The sequence below is a fragment of the Marasmius oreades genome, chromosome 7, assembly GCF_018924745.1.
Source record: "Marasmius oreades isolate 03SP1 chromosome 7, whole genome shotgun sequence".
NCBI classification, from domain to species: domain Eukaryota; kingdom Fungi; phylum Basidiomycota; class Agaricomycetes; order Agaricales; family Marasmiaceae; genus Marasmius; species Marasmius oreades.
The window spans coordinates 1,419,530-1,446,013 of record NC_057329.1 but is presented as its reverse complement, the minus strand read 5'-3'; the positions used below and the strand labels follow the sequence as shown (position 1 = coordinate 1,446,013).

The following is a 26,484-nucleotide window of genomic DNA, read 5'->3' as shown; positions in this document are numbered from 1 at the left end:
CTAGACACAGCTCCGATCCGGTCGTCTTCCTTCCCACTTCTCTTACACTCTAACGGGAATTGGCTATCTTACTCTGCGAGGCTTGTGGCAATACATAAGCATTCTAATAAATACACCGTCCTATCGTCTGCGACGTCCTTAACCGTATCATCTTTTGAGAGATCTGATGGGATATCTGAACTCTCTTACACTCAGCCTCAATTCACGAGGTTATTTTTTGGGACTTCCGGTGTGACGATGGAAGGGCAATCCGGCGAGAGAGGTTGTTGATGTCGGAGTATAAAATCCTGGTATATATATTGACGGATTCAATTGAAATCCTGCCGGACTCGGAAGTTGAACGTTGATTAATGATTCGTTAGCCGGTAAAACTTGAAGCTCGAAGTTCATGGTGGACCCCATGTACGTTGTTCATAATCGACTCGGTCTGACAGTCATGGCGAGGGTGATGCTGACAAAGAGCCTTTGCTGGTTATCCACAACTGCCTGACCTACATTCAACCTGCGTTCAAGCGTTACCACCATGCTCTCTTCATTCGGAAAGAATCATGCTCGTGTTCTTCATCGACTTGTTGGGTTTCAACACGCAAAAATCGAATGCCCAATTTACAGGCCCCACGCACGTTCCCGATTCCCAGATCCTTTGTCGAGTAATCGCAGGCCTGGAGGTTCGTAGTATTCCCTTATATAGCTGACTTCATTGCTCATAAATTGACGATACCTTGCCAGACTTGAACTCCCTCACTACAGTCAGAGACGTCCTCAACACATTGGCTGTCCAAATTTCGGCATCTGTCCCTCAACCCCCCCACACACAACTCAAGTCCTCATCCTCAAGGAGTCGTCAAAATGAAATCGAGCTCCGTCCTCTTCCCGATCTCAGACTCCCCTCCAACGTCTCGAACCTTGACATTAACATTAAACTGAATGGGATCGCCGACTATCAGCAAATGGCTGACCATTATCTCACTCGCAATTCCACGGGAAGCGGGTTCTGGCTTTCGTTGTCGTTCCTCACTAGTCCAGGCTTTTTTGCTCTTCTTGGTAACTATCAGAAACAACCAGATGACGGTACTGAGGGCTGGGTTGAACGATATCTGGTCTACTCGGCAGACAGGGTCTTGCTCCTGGTCATCCTGGAGATCCTGGATGTGTGGCATAAGGAGCCAAACATATCTCAAACTGATTTCCAGGTGATGATGGAGATCTTGCAGAATCTATCACTGACCTCCCAAAGGTTCAGAAATTGCTTCCAGCCAGACCTACGATTCCTCTACAAAGACGAGACCATGTCATCCATGGGTGCTAAAAGTACTGGAATATCCACAAAAAGCTACAAAAACCCTACCCAAAATGGAGCCAAAACAAAAGACACCTATCTCAGTGACTTGGTGGATGGTAAAGCTAAGTTGACAGATCATGTTCAGGGATGGATGGCTGAAACTCATCTTTTGGTGGCGCAGGTTTGTCTTAATCTCACATTGAACAATTCAACTGAATATCCTTTTCAGATGTACAACTATGCTGTGAACACCACCACTGGGCTCAGTTTTTTTACCTCAGTGTTTGGTTTCACGAGAATTGGCTCTGCAAAACAGGATGCCTTTTACCTGAGTGAGAACCTTGCCAAATACACAGCTGATTCAGAGGAACTTCGGAGGTCTGAAAAGACTTATTCACCTTTTGTTCATGAACTTCATCGATTTCTACTCTATTCCCTCATCACAGCAAAACCACAGGTCCTACCACCCTCCAAGAGGGAAGGTGTGGTTACTGTTTCTCATCCAAATTCAGCCCCACCTGGGTTTTCTCATCAAGCACATATCAAGGTGTCTCACTCGGTGGTTGGTTTGTGTCCCAGGATTATGAGGTTCATGTCACGGTTCACAGTTTCCTCCATTGGTGGAAGCTTTAAAAATCTGGATGATGGGTAAGCTATCCCTGTTGTGTTCTATTACATCTGACACATTGTCAGCAGATTCCTTTCTTGCCAGCTCAGTTTGCAATTACCTTGTCCTACACCACGGTCAGCAACATGTGTGAGCATTCATCCACAGCTAGGCCTGGTGCTCAAGGGATTCTATGAGGAGGAGATGTTTAAACGAGAGTACAAAGCCTACACAATCATGGAGAACAAGATTCCTGGGGTTCCCAAGTTCTATGGCGCGTTTTGGAACACGTGGTCTGAGATGTATTGGATTGCTGTAGAGTTTGTAGGTCATACATTGGACCAGGAAAATATTGGCACCCTAAATATGGTTGATTGGCAAGCTTTTAATTACCTTTTTCCTTTGCTGTTTCACAGATAACATCTTATAGGCTTCAAGTGCGAGAGATCATCTCAGACCTCCATCAAGCAAACATTCATCACCATGACTTGTATTTCAACAACGTGGCACGCAGAAAGGATGGGAAATTATATATTATTGACTTTGGTAATGTTGACTTGGAATTTGATTGTACTGGCAAAGGTTGCCCCGATCAACAATGGTTGTACTCAGGTGAGCATTTTCCATCTAGATATTCCAATAGTCTATAGGCTTATTTCTATTATTCAGTGCACCCATCCAACTCGCTGAGTGAGACGGCAGTTGAGCACAAGCCATCAAGCATGAATGAAGTTGCCTAGCCTTAGTGTCCCCTTTTTCCTCCTGTCTTTCACTCCCAGTTTCCTTGCCTTGTACTTACTATGGTTGGCCTTTTCCTTCCAAACCCAATTCTGTTCTTCTTGCTTTCATTTTTCCTTGAAAACGCGTCGAAACTGTCCAAGAAGCTAGACTGAAATATTAGAGTAGTTGACTGAAATAATTCTCTCTGAAAACATACAGGAATGACTGAAGAAAGAATGCCTGATTCCCTCCAAGAGCAGTACTGTACAGAAAAGAAAAGAAAATCAACATCAAATTGTGGATAGCGGCTAGTCTATAAAAATATACGCACCACTTGGCACTTGAAATACGTTACAGATGCCATGATGTTCGCTTGATGTTCACTAATACGAACAGCATAACTAAGTTATATCCAAAAGGAATAGGAATTCCCCGTGTTTGCCTAGTGTAATGCTCTACAACGATAGCTACGATAATATTATTAGGTAGTTTGACAGAAAGGTAGTACATTTGCTGAGCGAGCGAGCGTCTGTGAGAGATGCAGTGCATTGTAAAGATGAAACGTGGAAAGAGTAGAGACAGCAGAGAGCAGTTGAGATAGATATAAATGCGACCGAAATCAACAAACCAAACTCGCGACGGGAAGGGGAAGGAAAGGACAGGAAAAAAGAGTGCAGGTAACGTTTAGTAGCAGAGACGACAGGGAATCAAGTAAAGATAGAAATAATGAAAACGATAGAATGAAGGGGAAACCACAAAGAAAAAAAAATCATTATGAGTCGTCAACCACCGTTACAACGCGGGCTTCATGATATCTCCGCATCCTCAGAAAGTAACGGCGGCGGTTGCACCAATAGCTTCCCATGCACTCGGAATCGGTACAAGCAGGTAAATGCCTCTTGTCCCCAGTTATCCCTGATTCGTAACACCACGGTCCCAAAATCAAGGCCCGACTCCCTAACATCATCGTACACCGTGAATGTTTGCACTGTCTTCTCGGAACGAACGTCGTACGAAAATTCAGCGATTCTCACGAATAACCCCTCCTCGCGCCTCGACAACCATCCGGGTACACCAAAACCTACATCCCCAGGAACTTCCTCACCGCGCTCAATAGCTTCCTGTCTTCTCCTCTCCCTTTCTGCAACGATCTGCTTAGCCTTCTCGAAATTATCCTTCCCATCAATCATTCCCCAGACTTGCATATTTCTTGGTGCGCTTCTTACGTCGGTTGCAACTTCCCTCGCGACGTGGTCGATGGAGATGGCGTCAATAAGAGTTGGTTGAACGAGGTTCACGCCCAGAGTCCCCTGTGTTCCAGCAAATGGCCAACAATATCCGTTGTGCACCTCATGATGAAGCGCTGTGACTGGCGGTCTACCTATTGCAACCCCGTTCCCACTCCCAAGGAAGCCGAGTAGCTGCCAAGACTTGGAAGGTGTCCGTAGCTCGTATGTTGGACTCGTAAGTCTCGGGACAATACGTGCGCCTGCCGAATGCAAAGCAAAATCTGCCCGTGACAGGACGTCTTTGTTGGAGAGAGAGGAAACGGCGTTCTCCACGAGGTTGCCAATAAGAGAGGTAACATCCTGACCGTCAGAGGCTTTGATTGTCATCTTCTTCCCAGTCGATAACTTGTTCCACCAAGCCGAATTACCGTCGGACTTGACAGCATTTTTTCCAAGTTCGATGGCCTCTTTGACACCTCCCTCGACGGAACCGACACGGTCTTCAAGGGCTTTCAACTTTGCACGTGCCTCTTCGTCGTTTCCGATGACCGCCTCGCTTCCAGAGTTAGAGGGGGGTGGCCGATGTTGTAATACATCCACGACTTCCTTCAACGCTTCCATCTCCCTCCTGACCTCTGTTATAACCCGCTTATCTTCGTTCTCCCTCTGTGACTGCCCAGCTGCGATAGACCTCTCCATATCCCTCACCCTTCCGCTCAAATCTTTCTTCACCGAGCCCTCCAGATTTCCAAGCCTAGAGATCAACTCCAATCTGCTTCGTTCTCCATTTTCCGTCCTGACCTTCGACTGTTCTGTTTCGTATATTAACCCTGACAAGGCCGACTCAATGGAATGCAGTCGTTTATTCAACTCGGCAATATCAGTGGCTGGGATCTCTGGCGGTGTGTAGCGGATTTTACCACCCTGTGTCCAACGTCTGATGGGATCCATGAGAGACTGTTGGGAGAGATACCCCACCAGCACTATCACCAGTGCAAGCACCAAATACGGTTTGACTTGTGCGAGATTTACGCGCGATACAAACTTGACCGGACGAATGAGGAGAATATCGACGACCATGCCAATAACTTTGCCGACTATATGGAAGAAAATGGAGATGCAGGACATGACGAACATCCACAGGTTGAAAACTAGCTTTCCCAGTTTTCCCCCTATCCCATCTCGAGGGTGAGAGAAAGATGCTTCGCTGTGAGATATGTCGCCTGACGGATCATGGGAGAGATCGTGCGAGGTCTCCGGAGATTGAAGATCGGTATATCCGGCCTCCTCATCTTGTTCTTCGGGTATGTGGGTCAGTCTTTGGTCGACATCGAGTGAGCTGTCGGGAAATAGACGGGGTATAGATCCTGCTCGTGAGCCAGCTCGCGATGCAGGTCGTGAAGGTGACTTAAAGAGAGGCGGTTAATTTTAAAAAGTGCGGAAACGAAATGGCGGGCAAGAACTCACCTTTTCCTCCGATCGTTCCTCTTCACTTTCACTGCCTTCTTCTCCTGTCCCTCCTCCCTTCCCTTTCCTCTTCTTGCGCCGCTTGTCAGCGGAAATAACGGGCAATGACAGCGTAGCACCCGAAGTATCATTCTTTTTCTTCTTCCGTCTCCTTTTTCTTCCACCATCCGAATCATTATAGTCTTCCTCCTCCTCTGATTCCACACTTGGTTTGTAGGCTTTATTATCCACGGACATCTTATTTCGCTTGTGTGCAGCGAAATTCCGTTTCGAAATGTTGGACTGATAATCCCTTTCCTCAGCCGAGTAGTCGTAGCTACCGTTCTCCTGGTCTACTGGAGACCGTTGTCGTGCATAGTAAGTAGCCTTTTCGTACGTCCGGTGCGCAACGTCCAACATGGCAGCAATGGGGCTTTTCCCTCGACCATTTTCAAAACTATGTGATTGTTCCTCCTCAGAGTCGGGTATGGTGCGTTGGGACACATTCTTGCTCAAAGGTTTAACTACTTTTGTTCGTGAAGAAGGGGCGAGTCGGTTGGGAGGAGGTGCAAGTCGACGCTGACTGGTGGTTTGAGATTGTGCTTCGTATTCGACTGAAGTACTTCGGGGCACATTAGAAGGCGGGCGTGCACCCGATGCCCAGGCGGCGGTTGGATTCATAGGAGGCAGATCTTGTTCGACAGCCTGATGCAGAGCGGCAGCTATATTAACTGAAGTGTCTTTAACACTCCACTTTGCTGGGTCGAGATTAGAGGAGTTCTTCTGTTGTTGTTGTTGTTGTTGTTGTTTGAGTTTGTTGTAGCGTACGAGAGCAGATTCGTCGTTGCTCTGATCGACGGGGGGGTTGCGCTCACGTGCGGAGGATGTGCTTGGTGCTTTCGGGGGTGATCGCGAGCCTAATACGGGTGCGCTGCAACAAACCGTCAAAATTCATATCCACAACGATGCAAAAGCGGTGTACCCAAATGAATATGAGACTGGTGGGATGCGATGGGGACTCGTCGGTCTATTGCTGTTAGATGGTGGTTTTCCCAAGAAAGTGTTATGATCGAGACGTCTGCCTTGACCTAGAGGTGTTCCTGCGAATGACATAAGCCCACGAGAGGACAACAATGCATACACGCAGTAAAAAGCTTCGAGGATGGCGTGGAGATGAAAGGCAAGGGCGGTGTGGCAGGGATTGTGGTGGTAGCTTCGAGGTCAATAGACGGTCGCGGTGCCTCCCACAAAACACGCGACCTTTATTTATGCTTGTTTGCAGTGTAGTTGAACAAGAACGCATTGTTCTCGATTGCATTTCATGCACCGCTTCTAAGTCATTGTTCTGCAGGTGCGTCGGGCCAAAACAAAAAAATTTGAAAAATATAACAAGACGATTATTCAAACAGTAACCACAGTAACTACGACTTTGCTTTCCCTTTCGTAGCCTTCTTCTTACTCGTTTGTATGAGCTTATCCTTAGCGACGTCATCCGTGTCTTTCTCCTCTTCAGAGACTTCAGGTACTTCATCGACCTAAAGAAACTAAGTCCTTGTCGGAAATGAATAAAAATATCTGAACTCACGTCAAACGCCTCCTCCAAATCCGGTGTCTGGTCAGCAACCAACTTCTTGGGTGCTTTGAAATCCTGCGCCTTGTGGAACGCTATGGGGTGTTCCATGGAATTATACTTCCTCGTGAATGCTGCCTTCACTGGTCCCGGGATCTTTTTCAGCACCAAATCGTCCTTCTTGTCGCCAACACCTAACTCCACAATCGTGTCCCAATCCTCTCTCGACAAATAGTACTCATCCATGTGCTCAATAACTTGAGAAATGGCACTCTGCCCATCGTCAGCAAGCGGTTGCACAATATGTGGGAACAGAGCCGGGATATACGCCTGTCTTATCTCCGGCTTGTCTCCCGATACTTTCAGGCGCATACGTGCTTGAACATCGGTCAACTGGCGGTTGAGTTTATTTTGTTTGGAATTCTGCCCCAACCACTGCGGGAAGCTTATACCTCCTGGCCCACCGAAATGGACACCGTATCCATACACGAATGATGCAGGTCTGACAGTCGAACATACTGCATGGAGCGGCATCAACGACCAGTGTTGCTCAGGTCTACGGGGATTAAGTCCCCAGGATCAGCAAATTTGGAACGAGGTAAAAGGTAGGAACATACCCATGGATCAAGCCATCAACGAGGTCACCGTCTGATATTGACGATGCAGCCTTGTCCATTAGCTGGAGTTGCTTCAAAATCTTGTCCGGCCCTGTCTCGTTTTTTATCCTTGTCGGCTCGGCACGAAGATAGTTTTCCTGTGGTAGTATTGCATACATGAACCTCACGACGGTAAATGATTCCAGACACGGACCTGGATGAACAACGGGACAAACGAATGATCTTGAAAATAGTATTCCATCTTTTCTCCTAAAGTCTCTCGACAGGTCGCGGAGAACAGATATGGTCCTAGAACTTTCGTAGTAATATCAAACGGACTCAAGATAATATATTTCTCGTTCATCCTTGACCTATAATCACCATTCTCAGCCAGTTGTCCGGATCCCCTAGAGCACACTTGTACTTACATTGCCTTCCCTTCATCATAATCCATGGTGTTACTCGATAACTTCCAAGTCGACAACATGGTGAGAATTTGCCTTATGTCAGACTGCGATCCCTGGACGAGTTGGTCTATAACGGGAGCAGGCACTTTCATGCCTTCCTTAAAAGCGATGGTTAGTATTCTTGACCGTATCCCAGCAGCTTGAGGCCTAATAATATAGAGACGGTAAGAGAAGACATTCAGAGGTTACTTAACTAGGATACTGCGTACTTGGAGAAAGATAATCCATATGTCGTGCTTTGGAGTGGTCTGAGCTTCTGAGCATTCTTGTCATTGGCAATACAGATGATGGGTATCTACCCATGGCGAGTCAGATATACTCCCAAAGAACTCGAGTCAATCAAACCGACCTTGGACTTCCTAATCAAAGCGTTCAATGCACCAACACCACCTCGATCACCGGCAGACATTCCATCTACTTCATCCATGATCAAGCAAGACCGATCTGTTAATGCTACTCCAACTGAATTGGTGGCCTTACAGACACAGCATTGAGGAAATGAACAATCTGAATTTCAAAAACTCACTTTGCCTCCGGAAATGAACCCATCCAACGAGGTATTATTGATGTTCATGCCATTCTGACCGTGAAATATTTCAGAGACGAACAACGTGACCACTGCGAAACACTTACTTCGACGAGTTTTTTACTACGAGTATCACTAGCATTTAACTCGATGGGCGTATATCCGGCCAACTTGGCGCACAGATGTGCACTGGTAGTCTTTCCTATCCCAGGGGAGCCGGTGATAAGAACAGCTCGATACATATTCATGCCGTTCTTTCCGGGTTTCTTAAAGCCAGATTTGTAACTGTTAGGCCTAAAGTGAACGTAATGTAGTAAAGTCCTGGCTGAGGGAAAGAAATCACTCACCACTCATTCAGCCATGTCTGCAATTTTTCGACCTTGTCTTTATTCCCACATACCTCTTTAAGGGTTTGGGGTGCATACCTCGTCGTCCAAAGTTGCATTGAAGGATCAATAGGTTTGCAGACACTAAAATATCATTGGAAGCCACATTGGTAAGTTCCTTGGACATATAAATTGGAATTGCGTACCTAGTTCCACTATTTTGAGCACCTGAAGACGTTTTAGCACCCTCCTTCGTAGCCTCCTTCTCCCTCTTCTCCATTTCCTTGGCGGCTTTCTTAATCTCTTGCTCCTCCTTTTCCATCTTCTTCTTAGTTTTCTCATCGATTTTTCCACCGTGAGGTTTCCGGGTCGCGATCAAATTCAAAAATTGATCTTCGTCGATAGTTTTCAGACTATGCTTCTTGATGGCTTCTAACTTCTTCGGACCTGCTCCCTCACCAAGAATGACATAGTCTGTCTTTGAGGAAGGTTGGCCGACAACTCTCCTAGATAGGTGTTAATGATGATTCGACTGTAGATGTTGGCCGACGTACCCCCCAAAACGCTTGGCGAGGTCAACAGCTTCCTCACGCGAGAATGCAGTCAACTCCCCCGTAAATACAAACGACAAACCAGCCAAACACTCAGGTGAGCCATCCGGTACTTCCTTCGTACCATGAGCAACGGGACCTGCAAGTTTGGCGGCTTTGACGGCAGCCCAGCTGTGAGAACGGAATATCAATGACGGAACAGATATTTACAGAAAGGACGCCACACTTGGACTTCTTTGGTTGATTGGTGGTGTATGTGGTCTGGTCTTCATGTCCCTCTTTCTTCGGGACGGATTTTTTGGGAGGAGGAACCTTGGATTTTGATTTTGAGGGAAGTAGATAAGCGTCTTCGTCATCCTCTTCTTCGTAAGGTTGGTTTTTGTCTTTCTTTGTTTTGGGAGGCGCTTTTGCTTTCGCAGGTTTAGAAGACACTCCAACGACTTTCTTCCTGGGCGAGCTAGGTTGCTCGTCTTCCGAACCACTAGATAGCATGACCGCGGACTTCTTGCGTTTTGTGCCGTTAACGTTCACCACAGGATCCTCATCCTTTGGTTTCTGAGAGACGGAGGGTCGCGGCTTCGGCTGAGAAACAGATGCGACTGTTGGCTTCTTCTTCTTGGGCAGTGGATCATCTTCGTCACTGGAAATAACGGCCGTAGATTTACGTTTAGCTGATTTCTTCTTTGGGGCAGAACCTTCATCGCTATCAATCACAATGACATCCTCGTTGGCCACAGACTATGAATTCCATGGGTTGATCAGCTAATTCGTGGATGTGGGGACTAACTGACTGCTCGAGGCTTGCTTCCAGACGGTTTAGTTCTAGAACAAGTTAGGGCGAGATCATGAAAGGAGGGTAAAGGGACGCACGACGCCGACTTCTTCGCCACTGTAGTACTACACAACTGTTAGCAGAACGAAACTATTGTCAATGTTATGCCACACGTTTTGGAACCTGAGAGTCACGTCAGTTTCTCATTCGACCTAAATAGTCGGTTTGTACGACCTTGAGAATCCTTCTCCAACGAGGGTGACTACAATAATGACATGTTTGAGCATTCTACAGACTGGGCAGCGTATGTTTCACATACCGGTTGAACCTTCTCATGTCCACCTCCAAAAAACGAGCGGATGTCTTTGCCGCCAGTTTTCTGAACCTTTTCACTTGGTGCCATCCCGCGTACGCGCAACTTGTTGGACAACTGAGGACGCTACTTGGTAGGACTCAGAGGAATCGTCGAGGCACGCGTGCGCGTCCGTCACATATGTCACAGAACGTGTCTCGGCTGACTGTCACAGGCGAGCAGTTGAGTAATTCCCTCCAGCTCGAATCCTCGGGCTCTATTATTCACCGCCAGGAAGGCGTCCAGGTGGGCTGAGTGCCATGGGTGACCACCAGAACAATCTGGTGGTCACCCATGTAGTAACTTTACAGCGTACTGAACGTGGTATTTACTTGTGGCGTCACTTGCCTTTTGCTGGCGGTGAAATACGCCATGACTTTGGAGCCCGACGACGCGCTGAGGACTCCCGAACCGCTCTGGTCATCGTATGGTTCGCGGACGATTATGTCCGATAACACCGGTTCGCCTTCTGACAGACATTCCCGCTTTGATATGGTAAGTAGCCTGGCTTATAATTAGTAAGTAGTGACGAATCTGAATCTCTTCAGTTTCTCCCTACAAGAATCGGAACGTTCGAAGCAGAAGAACCGGCCACCATACGCACCCTACATCGCTCATTAATGTTCCACGATTTTTTTCCTGCTCGTCCCTCAGCACGATCGTGATAATTATGACAAATATGTAACCAGGCACTTAAAGCCGACCACATTCAGGATCCGGCTGCTTGTGCCAAGTGCCTCCAACTCACCGTCGAAAGGCCAGAGGTCAGAAGGTTCTTGGAGTCTAATTCAATAACTGACTCGAATCGTAGCTTTCAGGAAATCTAGCTCATCGACTCAAACAGCCAGCCACCTTCAGAACGTCGCTCTCGTCGGAGGTAATTCGTCGGCCGATTTGCACCGATGATCCATTTTTGGCGGGTATAAAAGGGGGGGGAGCTTATGGAGCCCCAATCATCTCCGATGTCTTCAAAAATCATACGTTCGATAGCCCAATGTCGGCGGAAACCTCGGTACAGTTTACAAAACTATCTTCATGTATAATACTCATCCTGTTGTAGGACTCATGCTTACTCTTCAGTTGTCAAGCCTGAAGATCTTCCTTTAGCTGGAGTACGCGTTCTCGAGATGGGTCAGCTGATCGCTGGTCCATTTGCCGGCCAGTTATTGGGGTGAATCGTCCTATAGCCTCTCTAGGAATTAACCACTCACTGTAATTTCAGCCAATTCGGTGCAGAAGTGATCAAGGTTGAACCTCCAAAAGTTGGCGATCCTTTACGAGTATGGCGTGAACTAGACGTGGACGGTACGAGTCCCTGGTTCAGAAGCATTGCGAGGAACAAGAAGAGCGTTGCTATAGACCTCCGTAAGCAAGAAGGAAGAGAGTGAGTGTGCGTCCTCAAAGAAATTTATATCCTAGTATGACCTCGACGCGTCTCCAGACTCGTGAAACGACTCGCAATCAAAAGCGATGTGCTCATAGAAAACTTTAAGCCTGGGAGTACGTGAACATCACAGTACAATTCTCGCATAATTCTGATGTGGGCCCCAAACAGCTTTAGAAAAATGGTCTTTAGGACCCGATTCGCTCCATCCTTACAACCCTTCCTTGATATTCACTCGTGTCAGCGGTTACGGTCAAACGGGTCCCTGGGCACCTCGTCCTGGTTATGCATCTGTTTGCGAAGCAGAATCCGGATTTCGCTACATCAACGGATTTCCCGATCCAGAGACTGGTGGCCTTTCCGGACCACCCGTGCGACCTAATATCAGTCTGGGTGACTCTGTGGCTGGTTTGCACGCCGCATTTGGAACGGTGGGTTAGAATCCTCTAGACATATAATCTCGCTAATTGGAGGGCCGCCAGGTTCTTGCACTTTTGTCTCGTCAGAGGATGCGTAAGCGTGGTCAAGAGGGTGGAACTACTGTCGACGTCAGTATATTAGAAAGGTATGCCCATCTGATTGACTCCCTGGACTTATGCAGATAACGTCTCTTTTCCTCTCAGTATGTTGAATTTAATGGAAGGCATCGTCCCAGAATACGACAGAAAGGGGAAGGTGAATGTTACCCCTTTGTTAGCGCCAAATAGTCATTAATCCAACCCTAGATTCGCGGACCATCCGGATCCTCCGTGACCGGTATCGTCCCTACCAATGCATATCCATGTCTTCCCGACCCAGAATCTCCCGGCGTTCCGACCTACATTGTCATAGGAGCAAACGGCGATACCATCTATAACAGACTGATGAATGTTGTTGAGCGCCCTGATCTGACTGGCCCGGCATATCAACAGAACCATCACCGTGTAGAACGTCAAGTTGAGATTGAGAACGCGATCTCGGAATGGACACGAAATCACTCCGCAGAAGAAGTGCTGGATGCTATGACCAAAGCAGGTGTTCCAGTGGGTAGAGTGGTTACTGTGAAGGACATCGTGGAAGGAGAACAGGTTCAGGCACGCGGCGCGATTCAGGATGTTTGGGTTGACGGCAATGGGGATGGTCGGCAAGAGGGCTGGAACTTGAAGATGACAGGAACTTTTCCAGTCCTGGAGGGTGTCTCTCCGGTTCCACAGTGGGCTGGTCCGGAGCTAGGACGACATACTGATGAAGTACTCAAAAGTGATTTGCAACTCTCAGATACAGAAATCAGTAATCTAAGACACGAAGGTATAATAGGCTAGCATCCATCATTATAATAAATTCACTTAGTACAACGCTCGGTGGCACACCAGAAATATGCAGTCCCATGGAATGATTACTTTACTTGTGCGACATGCGAGCTTGAAAGGCGGGTCCCAAGATAAATTCTCCACTCCTTGTCTGATATTTGACGGGATCTAGAGACACAGGGTTCAGGTTCAAGCACATCTGGAATGGAACAGATAAAGCGGATTAGAACACGGAAGAGAAGAATGACGGAAGCGTACCCCAATTTTATCATTGGATATATAAGTGACAGCCTCATCTTGTGCCTTATTAATCGTCGCCGGCTGCGTTTATGCCTGAAAGAGATCATTGCCTTCCCAAAAGTGGATCTGTAGAGAGTGCAATTGCATGATCGAGTGTACGAGGTCAGAAGAAGGATAGAGCTATATCTGTTCACAGACTTATTACCCTTGTCTAATGCGGCCGGGTACGGTTGGGGACGTCACTGGGAGCATGGACATGCTGCAAATCATGGGCGATAAGCAGCAGCATGTGTTACCATAGAGTCGTAGAATGAGAGCCTCCTGATCTCGCGCTTCTTTATCTTGACACTTGGGGCTTAGTCCATATGTGAATTGGTACTCCAGTATCATATACGAGACATGCGAACTCAGCTAGTTCGATATCATGTTGAAGGCAAGAAAGAAACTAAACAAGAGACGGAGACATCGCTATACACCTCCTCTTGCTCTTGATAGAACCGCGGATATCAGGCCTTGAACATTGTTCGTTTGGATGTGGGCATCTATAACGTCTCCGGGGTCTACACCCAGCTCATCTAGACCTGCTACGTCAGCAGATGCAAGTTGGCGTGAGTCTGGAACAAAGATCAGGGTAATTGTGACAAGGGCTTCTCGAGTCCGAGGATTGTCTACGCGATATTGAAGTCGAATCTCATTCTGAGAAATAATTTCCATGTCCTCGAGATTTTGCATGGAACGGTGAAGTGCAAGTGATGCCGTGAACCTTCCGGAGACACGTTAAATCGCGCGCGAGGGCATAGAAGAATTGTAGGGACATACCAGTCGCACAATGGCACTAATATGCTATCATCCTCGTCTACTGTGGCCATCTTCATGGTCTTCTCTGCCTCTGCCCGTTTCACCCGCAAGTTCTCCATCTCAAGGGCACCTCCCTTCAACCGCTCTTTGACTTCCTGAACTTTCTGCGAGACAGTTTCAATCTCGTCCGTAATTTCCTGCATTTCAACTACCTGATCCGCGAGTTTCTGATCAGCCGTTTTGATTGTCAATCGTGGGTGTAGATGCATTTGGCGCAGACGGGAAAGGGCCAATCTCGCGTCAATAATCTTCTGGCGTAACTCTGCAGCTTTCTCGGTAGCCTTTTTGACCTTCAAATAATCTGCGTGGAACATTGGGTAACTATCGAGACAAATGCAAACGGAAAGGTAACATACCTTCCTCTACCAACGGCGCCAAGGTTTTCACGTCGTTCTGCACCTCTCCTAGTCGACTTTTGGCCTGTGTTAATGCCGCCTTTCGCTCATCATTACGCAATTTAACTTGTTTGTTGTCCTCGTCTGTGACCAACGGCGCATGGTCAATGTCGCTGACGATGGACTTGACATATTTGTCTTTGGCATTTTGTTCCACGAACTGGAACTTGAGCCTTCTGAGATATGTCTAAGGACGTCAGCCAGTAGGTACTAGTCCGAGTTTCTCAAGAGAGACACTTTACTGACCAGTTGCGAATCGACCTCCATAGCGATGATTGCGGGGTCTTTGCGATCTACTTCGTCAATGTCCACATCTTCTTGGTCGAGTTTATGCGAGTTAAAAGAAGAGGCATAATGACTAATGTAGAGATTAGAGGATTCGAATGAGTTGCGTACTGTCTCTGCGGTGTTGCAGTGATCCTTCTCTTGGTCCATTTTGCGGTGGTCAAAGGTTAGGCAAAGGTTGGATTTCGACGCGTACCACGTGCTATGTCACAGACGCGTTTGACTTCTCCGCTACTTCCGGCGGCCCGTATATCCGCCTCTTTATCATTTTCATTTCGTCAGTGCAACCTTGACTTTTCCACCATGTACCCACCTATTCAGCCCTATGAAGTCTCTACGTTAAAGGTCTCTGATATCCATACCCTTTAGTACGTCTTTGACAGCATCTTTTCTCCCTTTTGACGAGCATGCCCCAAGCTATGAGTTATCTGGAAATAAAGATGGAAATCCTGGTACGTGGACTATGATCTTCCTCAAAAAACTCTCTTTACCAGTAAACATATAGTCATTTTCATCCACGGCAAGCCAAACTCATGTTATGGCAATCGATGTGCTGATCCTTCTTAAGGCGGTCCTGGAGGAGGTTGCGACGATCAGGATCGTAGCTTCTTCAATCCGCACAAGTATAAGGTATAATCACTTCTTGAATAGATGCATTGAGTCTGCTCGTTACTACTGATTTCAAGATCATCTTATTGGATCAACGAGGGTCCGGAAAGTCGACACCGTAGGTTACGCTACTCTTACATTTTATTGAAGGGCGCTTTTACACTAGCACCATCTCGGTACCTTTGTCAGGTCCTCTTGCTTAGAAGAGAATACCACCTGGGATCTCGTCAAAGACATTGAGAAACTTCGCGAACATCTCAAGATAGAGAAGTGGCATGTATTTGGTGGATCTTGGGTGCGTCCAAGTTACTTTTGTATCCTCCGCGCACGACTCCCACTAACATGTTGTGGTTTGTAGGGCTCGACCCTTTCTCTTGCATACGCTCAAGTGAATCCTTTTCGGTTCCTTTTTTTACACCTTGAGCTAATGAGCTCCTTTAGTCCCACCCTGGTCGGGTGAAGACCCTCGTACTGCGGTTTAGTCCAAATTTGGCCCAATAAAACGCCATCTTCTGATCCTTGTTTGATTCAGTGGCATCTTCACGCTTCGCAAGAGGTAAGTCATTGCTTCAGCTTGTCATCTATCCCGTATTGAATACCCTCCCTAGCGAGTTGAGATTCTTCTATCAGGAGGGAGCATCTCACCTCTTCCCCGAGGCTTGGTATGTATGCATCTTTATTCTTCTCTGGCATCCTTTCATGCTTCATCTCCAGGGATGAATACATTGCCCCCATTCCCGAAGCGGAGAGGCACGACCTGATTTTGGCTTATCACGCTCAACTTAATTCTGCAGATGAAGCCACGAGGATAAAGGCTGCCAAGGCCTGGACGAAATGGGAGTATGTCGCTCCGATCGACTACCTTGGCCTCAGCCTCCGATCTCACTCTCCCCAATAGGATGGCGACATCCAAACTCTTTGTTGACCCTGTCTACCTCAAGCGTGCCGAGGAAGATGAATTCTCCAAGTGAGCCCTTTCGTAACATTTTGCTGTCCATTGAACCAAGTCTGACTCTCAGCATTCTAAGCGCATTCGCGAGGATCGAGAACCATTATTTTGTGAATGGGGTGAGTACAAGGTTCGTTTGTTTGCGGTCGTAAGTCCTTACATTTGCGAAGGGCTTTACGCGAGACGGTCAACTACTAGAGAAGCAGGAAATAGATAAGATGTCTGTTTAGAGTCTCAAAGAATCCGAACTGTCCTGACCGATCTCCTCTAGTCGTGGTATCCCTACGATCGTCGTTCAAGGACGATATGATGTTGTCTGTCCGGTATGTGTTCCTGTAGGTTTTTTACATCCCTGAGTTTAACACTTATTGCCCAAGACGACAACTGCCTATACTCTGAAGAAGGTAAAGAAATCCCGCCGTTGACCTCAAACACTCTTGAATCAAATGCTATAGGTTTGGCCTGAAATCTCGCTCGAAATTGTTCCAGACGCTGGCCACTCTTCTCGTGAGCCCGGAATCGCAAAGCTGTTGGTTGAGGCATGTCAAAATGGTCATGTTTTGATTCAGGTCTGACGGTTATTCATAGGCGACCAACAAATTCGCCGACCTCTGAAAGACTGTTGTAAGGTGATCCGTCGGAAAACAGCGAGATTAGGCACTGTTACTTACAAACGTTAACACCACCATATATACAATATGTAACAAGAAAGTGGTTCATGTCGTGTATACAAGCCTGTATGAAATTGAATAACCAATCGGCAACGTGCATTCCATTTCCTAATTGTCTTTATGAGGCGTTGAAGAGACCGCCCTTCTTCTTTCTCGGCACCCAATCGGTGAACTGTGGAATGATTACCTGAACTAGAGAGTGAGAAGCGACGAGAAGCACTTCTGCAATGTGCTTACAGCTTGTGCCCATCTGGGACTTCGCTTTAGCTCTTTCTCTAGCAGCCGCAAATTGTACAGATTCGCCTTGAATGCGACGTCCAAAAACTCTCCTATTGGGTGGTCACCGATGAGGATTAGATCGAGGGAAAGCTGCTAACCTATGAAGGGTATTACGCCAATAAAGGCGTCAACTACAAGGTAGAAGAGCTGATGGATCCGAATGTGCTAAGAGCGGTTACTACGAAGCCAAGAGACAGCCGGAACTTACTATAAGGCCGATGACGTTCAATGGTAGCCCAAACAGCATGCTCAGCAACACTTGATAGAGCCCAAAAATGAGCCCTATAACGTCTCCCACTGCAGGAAGCAAGGCTCCGATCACTGAATCAAGTCCGAATTGAAACTCTTGAGGTAGAGACGCGAGAAAAGGCAACGTCGGAATGAGCCATTGTGAGGACGCATCCAAAAAATATGCGACGGTTCTGACTTGCTCGAAGTTGTGAATATAAACCTCAGATTCATTGGCCACAACGCCTTACTATGATTATAGAGATTTTGGGCCTGAAAAGTATATCAAAAGGACTCGAATAAAATCTCTGCGTGGGTAGCACTCACTTCAATGGGTGATTTGGCTGTAATAAAACTATCGGTTATTGATACGTAAAATTATAGGGTTGAATACTTGCGTTTTCTGTACTTGCATGTCCATCGAGGGCGAAAGTCGGGAGAGCTCATTTGGTTGGGAGAGCGAAGTGAGGTCTACTCCCCGGGCCGTAAGGGAGTAGACCTGTAACCGGTCCTATATGACGATGACAAGCATGTATCTGTACATGTTTGTCATCGTCACAGATAGGTCAGTTACAGGCCTAGTAAGGGAGTAAGCTTCACCATCGCATCCACATGTCTGTTCCTGACAGGCGTCGTTTGCGTGTAACTTCTCTTTCATTAATATCTGCTCTTAGAGTTTTCGAAGTAATCTGGAATCCGAGTACTCTCGTTTTCTTGTGCTTGAGCTTCTCTGCGGAATTTCTCGAGGCTGTAATTTGCGCACCTTGCTGCTCGGCTTACTTGACAGGCATACGGCAAACAGTATTTTCAACTGTTTTGTCTGGTTGAAACCCTGAATCGAAGATGCAGTCACTTATGAAGAATAGCAAAACCTCACGCAATAAAGTCTCTAGATCATGCCAGCCATGGAGCTATAGGCCCTAGTCCGAGTTGAACGAATCTCAAGGTCTACTGGTTCCTCCTACAGGGATGTGAGTGGTTATACCTCAAACTACTTGCCGGCATTTTCGGTCTAATTCACTCTAGCTATCCTCTTATTGCATTCTTGCACTTCACAGATCTCCTTCATCCATGGCAACCCCACTCGCATCACGTCTGCTAGACTTTCCCACTGAAATCCTATTGTCCATCTTCGCAGAGGTGTCTACAATTGGCCCTCGCACTGACGTTGCATCCAAGAATCTCTGCTCGTTTAGCCAGGCGCCCGGAGCTGAACCAACATTACCCTCTCCCTTAAACATTGCCAGTGTTTGTCAACGATGGCGTGAAATCGCGTTGGAAGATCCCGAACTATGGTCTTCCTTCTCGATTTCATTAGATTCCAAGCGATTTGCATCACCTCTCACGCTGCAATGGTTTGAATTGTACGTTGCGCGCTCAAAAGAGACAGGAATAACAATAAGGGTGCATGGCTGGTATCACGACGACTACTCGTACTCACGGGAACTCAATACCTTCATGAACGTCCTCGGCTCTAGCATTGATTCTTGGAAGGAATTGGACGTAACCGCTGCCGCCTTACCTGCAGGTTGGGATACTATGGCCAAGTCTTTCTTCCAGCTCCTCGACGCTACGGTTTGCGCTCACTATTCGGACGGCATTGGAGTCCAACACGCACCCCAGTCTCATTTACGCTCACTGATTATCAACGAGCCACCCTATCTCCCAGCCAAACCTCCGCCTTCATCATTCGCAACCGAGCGGAGCCACTTGGAAGTTCACTTCCAACACCTCACTTCCCTCACTATCGTATCCCAGCTTCACTTTCACCGTTTATGGTACTGTGGGATCTTATCCCGCTGCTCCTCCACTCTTACCGATCTCACCATTGAACTGCTGGGCGTGCCAGACTCCGGACCTTTCTGTCGATGGAATGTTCTTCCCGTTCTTCGTTCTCTCACAGTCATTATCAAATGGCGGAAGGGTAATCCTCAGGATGCATTAGCATTGATTTTCAGCGCGCTGGTCTGTCCCAGTTTGAAGAGAATGGAGGTGAGAGTCGAGACGGAATTCCCTTGTGCGACAACCAGGGGACAGTGGCCTGGTCCAGAAATTGTCGATTTCCTCACTGCCCGGTTTTTGGAAGATCCAAAGGCGGATCTGGACGAACTTTGTAACGCCAAAATTAGTGGGCTCAAAGAGATCGTACTCATTAACGTGGTGATAACGGCCCAGGAAATGAAAGACTTGATACAAGCCGCGCCAGGATCAAAGATAGTGGTTTGCCAGCAGATTTGCGATGGAAATGCCTATCGCTTCGAGGACGGATAGATATATGACATGTAAATATTTAGACGACACCAGATGAGTGTGATGCCACGATTTTCCACTTAAGACCCAACTCTCAACATTCAGCCTTCGGAATTCATTGACGTAACTTTACATTGGAATTTTTTTGCACTCCTGATCTAAAATTATATACTTCTGCCACTGTATATTTATATCGCACCCCATCACCTTAATCCTCAGCTTGCCCGGCGATGATTACATCGTCTGAGCCAACATTGAGCCTGGGCACACTGATACAGACAAAGGAACCCACCTATTTTCAAGACTGCTCGTACTAACTGAGTTGCGAGCAAGTACTGTTGCCTTTTAGAGATGAGAGGGTCATACACGAACTGTTTTCTCATGTCATTTTCGCCTCGTCCGTTGCAATCGATACCTAGACGCGTGTTGCCTTCGTTGATTTGTCGACTCTTTACCTCGGCAAGAGTTTCAATTGGTGAGAGACCGCTGTTCTCTGCAAGTGCTAAAGGAACAGAATCGAGTGCCGATGCATATGCGCGCATAGCGTACTGCTCTATTGACGGAATCTGGTGTATGGTAGAGTGAATACCATCAATAGCCATTCGAGAGGACACTCACCTCGTCAGCGGCTTTCGAAACGGCAAGCGAACAACTGATGTCTGCTGCACCACCACCGTATACAACTCGGTTGTCTACAACGAGGTTACGGACAGCACAAATGGCGTCGTGAAGGGCTCTCTTTCCCTCATCGACGATCTAAGAAAGTTGAATGCGTAAGCGAAGGACTGGAAGCCAGACGATGTGCTAATTTACCATCTTATTACTTCCACGAACAAAGATGGTTACCGCTCGAGTGTTTGCACATTTTTCAATCACTAACATCTTGTCTCTTGTAGTACCGAACGATAATTCCCTTACAATCCCGGCTTTACCGAGTTTCGCAGCTGTGAGGTCTTCAAATCTAGGTACGATACGACCCTGGGTAGCGATCGCGATGAGCTAAAAAGGACGAAAAATCAATAGATATGTCGAAAGGCGAGTAACGATAACGCAGACCTCCATTTCTGGACCACCAACCCACCTAACTGCGGGTAGGTCGTTCTGCATTAATAAATGGTTTGCTTCATCGTCGAATCCCCATTGACATATGACCAGATTTGCGCCCGTGTCCTTCACCCTCTTTATCATATCTGCGAATTTCTCCTTCTCATAATCCCTCAGTTTCTTGTATTCATCGACACTGGTGATATCAAGGTGATGTTTTGTCTTTGGTCTTGGCGGTTCGAATGGGCATGTCAGGATAGCGAGACGGGCATCTTCCACAGAATGGGGCATTTGGGGATGCGACATATCTTTGTCGATCAAGACGCCTTTGATCAACATTGTATCCGCCAAAGACCCACCGACTTTCCCTTCGACCTTGATGAGATCGAAGGGGACGTCGCGGCGCTCTAGGTCTGCTACTTGTAGGACGGCATCCACGGCAATCTGAGCGAACTGCTGATGCTCCTTAGACACTCTATGAGGGCCATTGAGTACACTGAGTTCTTGAGAAGAGAAAGTCACTTACATTTTACTGCCTAAACTCGTCATGGCAGTCTTCAGGAGATTCTCAGTGTCGGTCTTTGTGAATTCTACTCGATCTGAAATCCGATTCAGTTCTTCGACGGCGACTGTACATGCACGATCGAAGCCATCGGCGATTCGAATAGGATGAATTCCTCGATCGAGAAGGGATTCGCTTTCTTCCAGCAGCGCACCGGCCAGAACTTAAGGGATTAGAGTCAGTGAGATAGCAATCTGACCGTTTGTTTAACAGGACGAACCAACGACACCAGTTGTTCCATCTCCAATCTCATCGTCTTGACTTTTTGAAAGTTGAACAAGAAGTTTTGCTATTTGATGCTCAACTTCCATTTGGCCTAATATCGTTGCACCATCGTTCGTCACCGTGATTTCGCCATCGGGGGAAATGAGAATTTTATCGAGCCCTAACAATCAAATTTTCATTGAGCGTTTTCATTCGTCGATGACAAGGTTTCTGAATGTTAACCTCTTGGCCCTAGCGATGTTCGGATAATGTTCGCAACTGTTCTTGCTGCTAGAATATGCGACTTTTCAATATGTCAATTAGAGAGATATGGGAATATAGAATGGAATTCCTCGACCTTAATAGCCTCTACACCATACGATCTAGTTTTCCTTGCTTGTTCTCTGACGATGATGAACGGTCGTCCGTACTAAATTAGTTAGTTATACGGATTAGACACCCTTATATCATGTACAAATCACCTCGTCAGTCGCATACACCGCCTGAGGTTCAGCCATTTTCGTGCAAGAGTACGCGTCGCGAAATTTGGAAAGGATGAAGAGGATAAATGGAAACCGTGACAGTCACAAACAGTCACACCTTTCCCCCTTGCCCTCGTTTCCCGACTACTAAAATCGAAGAATTCGTACGACTAGGAATAGATCAGTATGGAAGCAGAAATTGACGGGTGGATCGAGCAACTATCTCAGTGCAAACAACTATCGGAGCAAGACGTAAAACGACTCTGTGAAAAGGTTTGTCTCAAGCCTAATTCATACATGTAGGTCGGCTGATGCTTTCACGATATCCGTAGACGAGGGAGATTTTGATGGAAGAGTCGAATGTACAACCTGTAAGATGTCCGGTCACTGTATGTGGAGATATACATGGTCAATTTGTGCGTTTCCCCTTCCTCCTTCTCGCTGGCCTCTCATGAAAGTTCTGTACAGCACGACCTCTCAGAGCTCTTCCGAATCGGAGGGAACTCACCTGACACAAATTACCTATTTATGGGCGATTATGTTGATCGTGGATACTACTCAGTGGAAACTGTAACGTTACTTGTGGCCATGAAGCTGCGTTTCCGCGACCGAGTCACCATCTTACGAGGAAACCACGAGTCAAGACAAATTACTCAAGTTTATGGATTTTACGACGAGTGTTTGCGAAAATACGGGAATGCCAACGTCTGGCGATTCTTTACCGATCTCTTCGATTATCTTCCCCTCACTGCCCTGATTGACAATCAAGTGCGTTCGTCTCCCTGCGTTTTCCTTGCTTATGGATCACACTTTGCTACCATCCTTCCCATATACTCCCTTTCAATACTCGTGTGACTGACTCTGGCGTTATGTTTGCACAGATATTCTGCTTACATGGTGGTCTCTCCCCATCTATTGATACCCTAGACCACGTTCGCTCCATTGACCGGGTGCAAGAAGTACCCCATGAAGGACCTATGTGCGATCTCCTCTGGTCCGACCCCGATGACCGTTGTGGATGGGGCATCTCGCCTCGTGGGGCAGGTTATACCTTCGGTCAAGACATATCCGAGGCTTTCAATCACAACAATGGACTCACTCTTGTTGCTCGAGCCCATCAGTTGGTCATGGAGGGTATGCCTATCTGCAAATAGACCCTTGGCAAAGCCGATTAATTTTCTGAAAAACAGGCTACAGCTGGGGGCAAGATAGAAATGTAGTGACTATCTTCAGTGCACCGAATTATTGTTATAGATGTGGGAACCAAGCAGCGATCATGGAGATAGATGAGAAATTATCTTACAGTTTGTGAGTTGCATGGTGATTTTTTGTTTGTCTTCCGCCTGATGACGGTTTCGATAGCCTTCAATTCGATCCTGCTCCACGAGCAGGAGAGCCTCTCGTGTCAAGGCGTGTACCGGATTATTTCCTCGTAAGCATTTCACCCCAGCTCCAACAGCGAAAGCTGACCAACTTTTTTGTCAGTGATTACCTACACAAGAATATATACAGAGTTTCCTTACATTCACCCTCCGTGGAGAGACACCCATATACTTATCTCACAAGACCGTCAGAACCGAGCACGATTCCTGCAAAATTCTTATCGTCCTAAGTCCATCGTTCTTTTGTCCCCACTCAAGTGCATCAATCCCTACAATCACGATGAATTCATCTTTTCCTTTTCTCTTGTTCCGTGCATTCGTCCAAGCAAATTGTAACCCATTAAAGTAACGTGTCCATGTTCTATATTCACGCAACTGTCGCAACTTATTCGATTCGATTCGGATACTACTCGCTCCTCGTTCTCTGCTTTCCGTTTTATGCTTTGCTTCCGATCAGCTTTTGAAAAGGATAGGACCCAATTAACATTAAAGGCGCTTTTGTCGGTCTTTACAAATTTCGCGATGCAGCTGCTCAAGGGACTCGGCGTCGGCATCAACACCATACAAGGAACTAGACATGGGATAATTTTGCTTGAAACTATTCTATCAAGAGGCTTCTCCGTGACAACCTCGAGACAAACCCCGGACCCAGAGGAACGAGATCAAAATCCTATGATACACCTTGAATTGACGACCATATATGATCCGGAAAGATGAATTCTAACTAAATTTCCCCTCGATCAGCTTTCACCTGTAAAAGGCACGTTAAGCGAGTCATCTCCCAGAATATTACAAGTTAACACCGACATTTTCCTCACTGGAAGTGGCACCCCGCTTGACCTCTGTAGTTTCTTCGCGGACAGTCCGCTTCACAAGAGTCTCCGTGTCTTCACGACCTTCTGCGGTTCCCAACGGTCCCGATACTTCGTCCCTCTTTGCACCCAAGGGCCCTTCAACGACATCTTTGACAAACGTAGCCTGCGTGTGAACACGGTCGTCGGGACTGTGCCGATTGAGAATGTATTCCACGGTTTCGGCCTGAGTCGGACTACCGTCTGAACGATCGGCCTAGAAACATGTCAGGTGGAGTTTCTGAACATGTTAAGATAGAAGCACCTTGACAGAAGCCTCGGAGGAAGTCGCGAGGCTTTCGTTCCACCCTGGTGCGTTAGCGTGAGGGGTAGAAGTCTTGTGCTGCGTTCGACTGAGGTTGCGTTGCTTTTCCGTCTCAAGAGTCTGAGACATTTCCGGTTGGAGAAGTAAACTGAATTGAAATTGACGAACGTACCACTGGGTCATTATCATGCATGGTACTTCATGCTTTCTGTGAGGCTAGTTAAATGAAACTTGAGGAAATGAACTCGAACCTAGAATAACGTCTTGAAGATGTCAGCGGCAAATCTGTGTCGGTGAATGCGAAATTAGTTACCTTGTAGAAAGGGACCGGGCGGCATTGTTTGCTAATAAACGATGAGGTCTCATCGTGTATCGAACGGTGTTTTTCATGAGTGCTGACATGGTGGTAGAAGTTGAAAGGATTAGGCGCAAAACGGAAATGAAATGATAAACAGGTGACCTTGCTCAAGTTTCAGTTCTTTTATAATCCATAATGGTGCAGGGAAGGAGGTGACGTCACTAGGTGTAATCGGTGAGCAATCTGCGCATGCCAAACACGAACAAACTGTCCGGTTCGCAACCTTTTATGTGAATTCCCACGCATCACGCGGATGTGTACTTTAAAGAGAAAATTTTTGGTATGACAAACTGGAGTGCTCCCGCAAGGCGTATGAGTAAGTTTAACGGTGAAGAGAAAAACTAATCGGTCAACACCACAAGTAAAAAGGAAGGACTATGACTCTGAGAAGTCGATGAGGCGATAGTTAGTGATATTCAAAAGATAACACCAATATGCAATCCACAGTGTCTTTTACTAAGTACTAAGCAAGGAGAGCGAGAAGAGCAGCACCAACAATACCAGCGGCACCGAATTCAAAGTTCGAGGAGGCTGCGTTGGAGCTGCTCGTGGCTGTAGCACTTGTTCCAGTTCCAGTTTTAGTGGGAGTAGTGCCGGTGTTTCTGCTGAACAAGTTAGATTGATGAAAAGGATTGATGAAAAGGTCAAAACTTCATGAGAGTCAATCTCACGTTTGCGTGTTGGTAGCAGTGCCAGCGCCGGTAGTAGAAGCTTGGGTGTTGGTGTTGGTAGGTTGGCCGGTTCCACCACCAGATACAGACACAGACCGGCCAACGCAGTCGTCCGAAGCTAAAGAAAGGGAATTGAGCACATGAAAAAAAAAATGGTGAATCACTCACATCCAGGTTGAACGGCTATGGGGGCGGTCTTACTTGTCTGACCGCTGCTATCATGAAGTTGGAGGACAAGACTGGTTCCAGCTTGAACGTTGACCGTCCAGCTCAGAGCGGTACCGTTTTGCTGCGGGAACGACTGGAGAGCAGTGCCAGAAGGGTTGTTACCATCTTGAACGCTCTGCAAAAATTTGTCATGATGATGCTGAGTGCGGAAACATGAGATGTACATACAACGAAATAAGGTGCTGAAAATTACAATGAACAGAGAATGCGCAAGAGAGTGGTTCAGCACTTACGAGTACCTCCTATCCAAGCGATCTGCACAGGCTGACAAGCGACCAAATTGGTGCTGAAGAAATCTATCCATCTTATCTATCTATCTACGGACACTGAGGAGGAGAAGAAGCTTACGGAGCGTTCATGGTGAGCGATGACTGGCCAAGAGCACCAGTAACGATGGAGAGGACAGAGATAGCGAACTTCATTCGTTGTGTTGGAAGAGATATGTGTTCTCGATGGACGAGAGGGCTGGCAAAAACACTAAATTCAAACCAGTCCTGACAATAGGTATAGTAAACTTTATGTGGAGGGATGTGGAGGGAAGCAACCGAGGCTGAGC

The 26,484-nt window shown here is 47.0% G+C and overlaps 12 protein-coding genes across 16 annotated transcripts; 6 read left to right on the top strand and 6 right to left on the bottom strand.

Moving 5' to 3' along the window:
• Positions 1-341: 341 nt before the first annotated feature.
• E1B28_011189 (uncharacterized protein) lies at positions 342-2,757 on the top strand. 3 transcript variants are annotated; one of them, XM_043156198.1, is made up of 7 exons: positions 342-402; positions 514-668; positions 730-1,463; positions 1,512-1,930; positions 1,979-2,266; positions 2,320-2,501; positions 2,559-2,755. In XM_043156198.1, the coding sequence occupies exons 1-7, from the start codon at positions 389-391 to the stop codon at positions 2,627-2,629; spliced, it is 1,863 nt and encodes a 620-aa protein (XP_043005983.1). In that variant the 5' UTR covers positions 342-388; the 3' UTR covers positions 2,630-2,755. The 3 variants fall into 3 exon arrangements, with proteins under 3 accessions (XP_043005983.1, XP_043005981.1, XP_043005982.1); XM_043156196.1 differs by having other exon boundaries at positions 342-668; positions 730-1,930; positions 2,559-2,757; XM_043156197.1 differs by having other exon boundaries at positions 342-668; positions 730-1,930; positions 1,979-2,501; positions 2,559-2,757.
• Positions 2,758-3,015: 258 nt separating this feature from the next.
• Positions 3,016-6,542, bottom strand: E1B28_011188 (uncharacterized protein). Its single transcript, XM_043156195.1, has 3 exons — positions 6,267-6,542; positions 5,306-6,215; positions 3,016-5,245 (listed from the first exon to the last, which is right to left on the bottom strand). The coding sequence occupies exons 1-3, from the start codon at positions 6,395-6,397 to the stop codon at positions 3,416-3,418; spliced, it is 2,871 nt and encodes a 956-aa protein (XP_043005980.1). The 5' UTR covers positions 6,398-6,542; the 3' UTR covers positions 3,016-3,415.
• Positions 6,543-6,636: 94 nt separating this feature from the next.
• E1B28_011187 (uncharacterized protein) lies at positions 6,637-10,571 on the bottom strand. Its single transcript, XM_043156194.1, has 18 exons — positions 10,412-10,571; positions 10,327-10,354; positions 10,266-10,275; positions 10,191-10,217; positions 10,112-10,142; positions 9,547-10,058; positions 9,324-9,491; positions 8,976-9,275; positions 8,791-8,913; positions 8,551-8,737; positions 8,444-8,497; positions 8,267-8,392; positions 8,127-8,212; positions 7,879-8,064; positions 7,665-7,821; positions 7,472-7,608; positions 6,870-7,410; positions 6,637-6,819 (listed from the first exon to the last, which is right to left on the bottom strand). Exons 1-18 carry the CDS (start codon positions 10,493-10,495, stop codon positions 6,706-6,708), a joined length of 2,871 nt encoding a protein of 956 aa, XP_043005979.1. The 5' UTR covers positions 10,496-10,571; the 3' UTR covers positions 6,637-6,705.
• Positions 10,572-10,816: 245 nt separating this feature from the next.
• On the top strand, positions 10,817-11,271 carry E1B28_011186 (uncharacterized protein; the record flags this gene model as incomplete). Its single annotated transcript, XM_043156193.1, has 4 exons — positions 10,817-10,939; positions 10,993-11,105; positions 11,158-11,208; positions 11,256-11,271. 4 exons carry the CDS (start codon positions 10,817-10,819, stop codon positions 11,269-11,271), a joined length of 303 nt encoding a protein of 100 aa, XP_043005978.1.
• A 114-nt stretch (positions 11,272-11,385) lies between these two features.
• E1B28_011185 (uncharacterized protein) lies at positions 11,386-13,129 on the top strand (the record flags this gene model as incomplete). The annotated part of the gene is made up of 8 exons (XM_043156192.1): positions 11,386-11,456; positions 11,505-11,615; positions 11,667-11,828; positions 11,886-11,944; positions 12,000-12,259; positions 12,311-12,393; positions 12,452-12,503; positions 12,554-13,129. The coding sequence occupies 8 exons, from the start codon at positions 11,386-11,388 to the stop codon at positions 13,127-13,129; spliced, it is 1,374 nt and encodes a 457-aa protein (XP_043005977.1).
• Positions 13,130-13,708: 579 nt separating this feature from the next.
• E1B28_011184 (uncharacterized protein) lies at positions 13,709-15,082 on the bottom strand. 2 transcript variants are annotated; one of them, XM_043156191.1, is made up of 5 exons: positions 15,007-15,082; positions 14,857-14,924; positions 14,572-14,797; positions 14,177-14,516; positions 13,709-14,120 (listed from the first exon to the last, which is right to left on the bottom strand). In XM_043156191.1, the coding sequence occupies exons 2-5, from the start codon at positions 14,875-14,877 to the stop codon at positions 13,826-13,828; spliced, it is 882 nt and encodes a 293-aa protein (XP_043005976.1). In that variant the 5' UTR covers positions 14,878-14,924; positions 15,007-15,082; the 3' UTR covers positions 13,709-13,825. The 2 variants fall into 2 exon arrangements, with proteins under 2 accessions (XP_043005976.1, XP_043005975.1); XM_043156190.1 differs by having other exon boundaries at positions 14,857-15,082.
• Positions 15,083-15,198: 116 nt separating this feature from the next.
• On the top strand, positions 15,199-17,068 carry E1B28_011183 (uncharacterized protein; the record flags this gene model as incomplete). Its single annotated transcript, XM_043156189.1, has 17 exons — positions 15,199-15,263; positions 15,313-15,347; positions 15,464-15,525; positions 15,582-15,622; positions 15,694-15,799; positions 15,863-15,892; positions 15,946-15,980; positions 16,037-16,060; positions 16,113-16,166; positions 16,219-16,344; positions 16,403-16,471; positions 16,533-16,572; positions 16,624-16,673; positions 16,725-16,776; positions 16,831-16,857; positions 16,909-16,992; positions 17,042-17,068. The coding sequence occupies 17 exons, from the start codon at positions 15,199-15,201 to the stop codon at positions 17,066-17,068; spliced, it is 927 nt and encodes a 308-aa protein (XP_043005974.1).
• Positions 17,069-18,029: 961 nt separating this feature from the next.
• Positions 18,030-20,117, top strand: E1B28_011182 (uncharacterized protein). Its single transcript, XM_043156188.1, has 2 exons — positions 18,030-18,602; positions 18,658-20,117. The coding sequence occupies exon 2, from the start codon at positions 18,703-18,705 to the stop codon at positions 19,900-19,902; it is 1,200 nt and encodes a 399-aa protein (XP_043005973.1). The 5' UTR covers positions 18,030-18,602; positions 18,658-18,702; the 3' UTR covers positions 19,903-20,117.
• On the bottom strand, positions 19,974-22,265 carry CCT5 (T-complex protein 1 subunit epsilon). The gene is made up of 9 exons (XM_043156187.1): positions 22,174-22,265; positions 22,050-22,121; positions 21,935-21,995; positions 21,708-21,872; positions 21,452-21,650; positions 20,938-21,400; positions 20,695-20,880; positions 20,174-20,637; positions 19,974-20,124 (listed from the first exon to the last, which is right to left on the bottom strand). The coding sequence occupies exons 1-8, from the start codon at positions 22,207-22,209 to the stop codon at positions 20,473-20,475; spliced, it is 1,347 nt and encodes a 448-aa protein (XP_043005972.1). The 5' UTR covers positions 22,210-22,265; the 3' UTR covers positions 19,974-20,124; positions 20,174-20,472.
• A 94-nt stretch (positions 22,266-22,359) lies between these two features.
• Positions 22,360-23,760, top strand: PPH1 (Serine/threonine-protein phosphatase PP2A catalytic subunit; the record flags this gene model as incomplete). Its single annotated transcript, XM_043156186.1, has 7 exons — positions 22,360-22,446; positions 22,506-22,589; positions 22,642-22,941; positions 23,055-23,307; positions 23,364-23,481; positions 23,536-23,605; positions 23,659-23,760. The coding sequence occupies 7 exons, from the start codon at positions 22,360-22,362 to the stop codon at positions 23,659-23,661; spliced, it is 915 nt and encodes a 304-aa protein (XP_043005971.1). The 3' UTR covers positions 23,662-23,760.
• A 329-nt stretch (positions 23,761-24,089) lies between these two features.
• On the bottom strand, positions 24,090-25,138 carry E1B28_011179 (uncharacterized protein). 2 transcript variants are annotated; one of them, XM_043156185.1, is made up of 7 exons: positions 24,985-25,138; positions 24,923-24,934; positions 24,844-24,868; positions 24,672-24,791; positions 24,363-24,623; positions 24,281-24,306; positions 24,124-24,225 (listed from the first exon to the last, which is right to left on the bottom strand). In XM_043156185.1, coding segments are annotated over exons 1-7 (534 nt in total). In that variant the 5' UTR covers positions 25,074-25,138; the 3' UTR covers positions 24,124-24,224. The 2 variants fall into 2 exon arrangements, with proteins under 2 accessions (XP_043005969.1, XP_043005970.1); XM_043156184.1 differs by having other exon boundaries at positions 24,090-24,306.
• Positions 25,139-25,289: 151 nt separating this feature from the next.
• Positions 25,290-26,474, bottom strand: E1B28_011178 (uncharacterized protein). Its single transcript, XM_043156183.1, has 6 exons — positions 26,277-26,474; positions 26,162-26,214; positions 26,097-26,110; positions 25,869-26,043; positions 25,701-25,818; positions 25,290-25,631 (listed from the first exon to the last, which is right to left on the bottom strand). The coding sequence occupies exons 1-6, from the start codon at positions 26,348-26,350 to the stop codon at positions 25,493-25,495; spliced, it is 573 nt and encodes a 190-aa protein (XP_043005968.1). The 5' UTR covers positions 26,351-26,474; the 3' UTR covers positions 25,290-25,492.
• Positions 26,475-26,484: the final 10 nt, after the last annotated feature.

Coding starts and splice junctions, on each gene's coding strand:
- E1B28_011189 (XM_043156196.1), top strand. CDS start 524: ATGCTCTCTTCATTCGGAAAGAATCATGCTCGTGTTCTTCATCGACTT. Junction 669..729: donor GAGTAATCGCAGGCCTGGAG/GTTCGTAGTATT, acceptor ATACCTTGCCAG/ACTTGAACTCCCTCACTACA. Junction 1,931..1,978: donor TTTAAAAATCTGGATGATGG/GTAAGCTATCCC, acceptor CATTGTCAGCAG/ATTCCTTTCTTGCCAGCTCA.
- E1B28_011188 (XM_043156195.1), bottom strand. CDS start 6,397: ATGTCATTCGCAGGAACACCTCTAGGTCAAGGCAGACGTCTCGATCAT. Junction 6,216..6,266: donor CCAGTCTCATATTCATTTGG/GTACACCGCTTT, acceptor GGTTTGTTGCAG/CGCACCCGTATTAGGCTCGC. Junction 5,246..5,305: donor AGGAACGATCGGAGGAAAAG/GTGAGTTCTTGC, acceptor CCTCTCTTTAAG/TCACCTTCACGACCTGCATC.
- E1B28_011187 (XM_043156194.1), bottom strand. CDS start 10,495: ATGGCACCAAGTGAAAAGGTTCAGAAAACTGGCGGCAAAGACATCCGC. Junction 10,355..10,411: donor GACATGAGAAGGTTCAACCG/GTATGTGAAACA, acceptor TCATTATTGTAG/TCACCCTCGTTGGAGAAGGA. Junction 7,609..7,664: donor TTGTCCCGTTGTTCATCCAG/GTCCGTGTCTGG, acceptor ATACTACCACAG/GAAAACTATCTTCGTGCCGA.
- E1B28_011184 (XM_043156190.1), bottom strand. CDS start 15,045: ATGGACCAAGAGAAGGATCACTGCAACACCGCAGAGACAGTACGCAAC. Junction 14,517..14,571: donor GGCGCCGTTGGTAGAGGAAG/GTATGTTACCTT, acceptor TGTTCCACGCAG/ATTATTTGAAGGTCAAAAAG. Junction 14,121..14,176: donor TTAGTGCCATTGTGCGACTG/GTATGTCCCTAC, acceptor TGTCTCCGGAAG/GTTCACGGCATCACTTGCAC.
- E1B28_011182 (XM_043156188.1), top strand. CDS start 18,703: ATGGCAACCCCACTCGCATCACGTCTGCTAGACTTTCCCACTGAAATC.
- CCT5 (XM_043156187.1), bottom strand. CDS start 22,209: ATGGCTGAACCTCAGGCGGTGTATGCGACTGACGAG. Junction 21,873..21,934: donor AACATCGCTAGGGCCAAGAG/GTTAACATTCAG, acceptor TTTGATTGTTAG/GGCTCGATAAAATTCTCATT. Junction 21,401..21,451: donor ACGAGTTTAGGCAGTAAAAT/GTAAGTGACTTT, acceptor TGGCCCTCATAG/AGTGTCTAAGGAGCATCAGC.
- E1B28_011179 (XM_043156184.1), bottom strand. CDS start 25,073: ATGTCAGCACTCATGAAAAACACCGTTCGATACACGATGAGACCTCAT. Junction 24,792..24,843: donor TGCATGATAATGACCCAGTG/GTACGTTCGTCA, acceptor GAAATGTCTCAG/ACTCTTGAGACGGAAAAGCA. Junction 24,307..24,362: donor CCACTTCCAGTGAGGAAAAT/GTCGGTGTTAAC, acceptor TGCCTTTTACAG/GTGAAAGCTGATCGAGGGGA.
- E1B28_011178 (XM_043156183.1), bottom strand. CDS start 26,350: ATGAAGTTCGCTATCTCTGTCCTCTCCATCGTTACTGGTGCTCTTGGC. Junction 26,215..26,276: donor TCGCTCACCATGAACGCTCC/GTAAGCTTCTTC, acceptor AGATTTCTTCAG/CACCAATTTGGTCGCTTGTC. Junction 25,819..25,868: donor CATAGCCGTTCAACCTGGAT/GTGAGTGATTCA, acceptor CCCTTTCTTTAG/CTTCGGACGACTGCGTTGGC.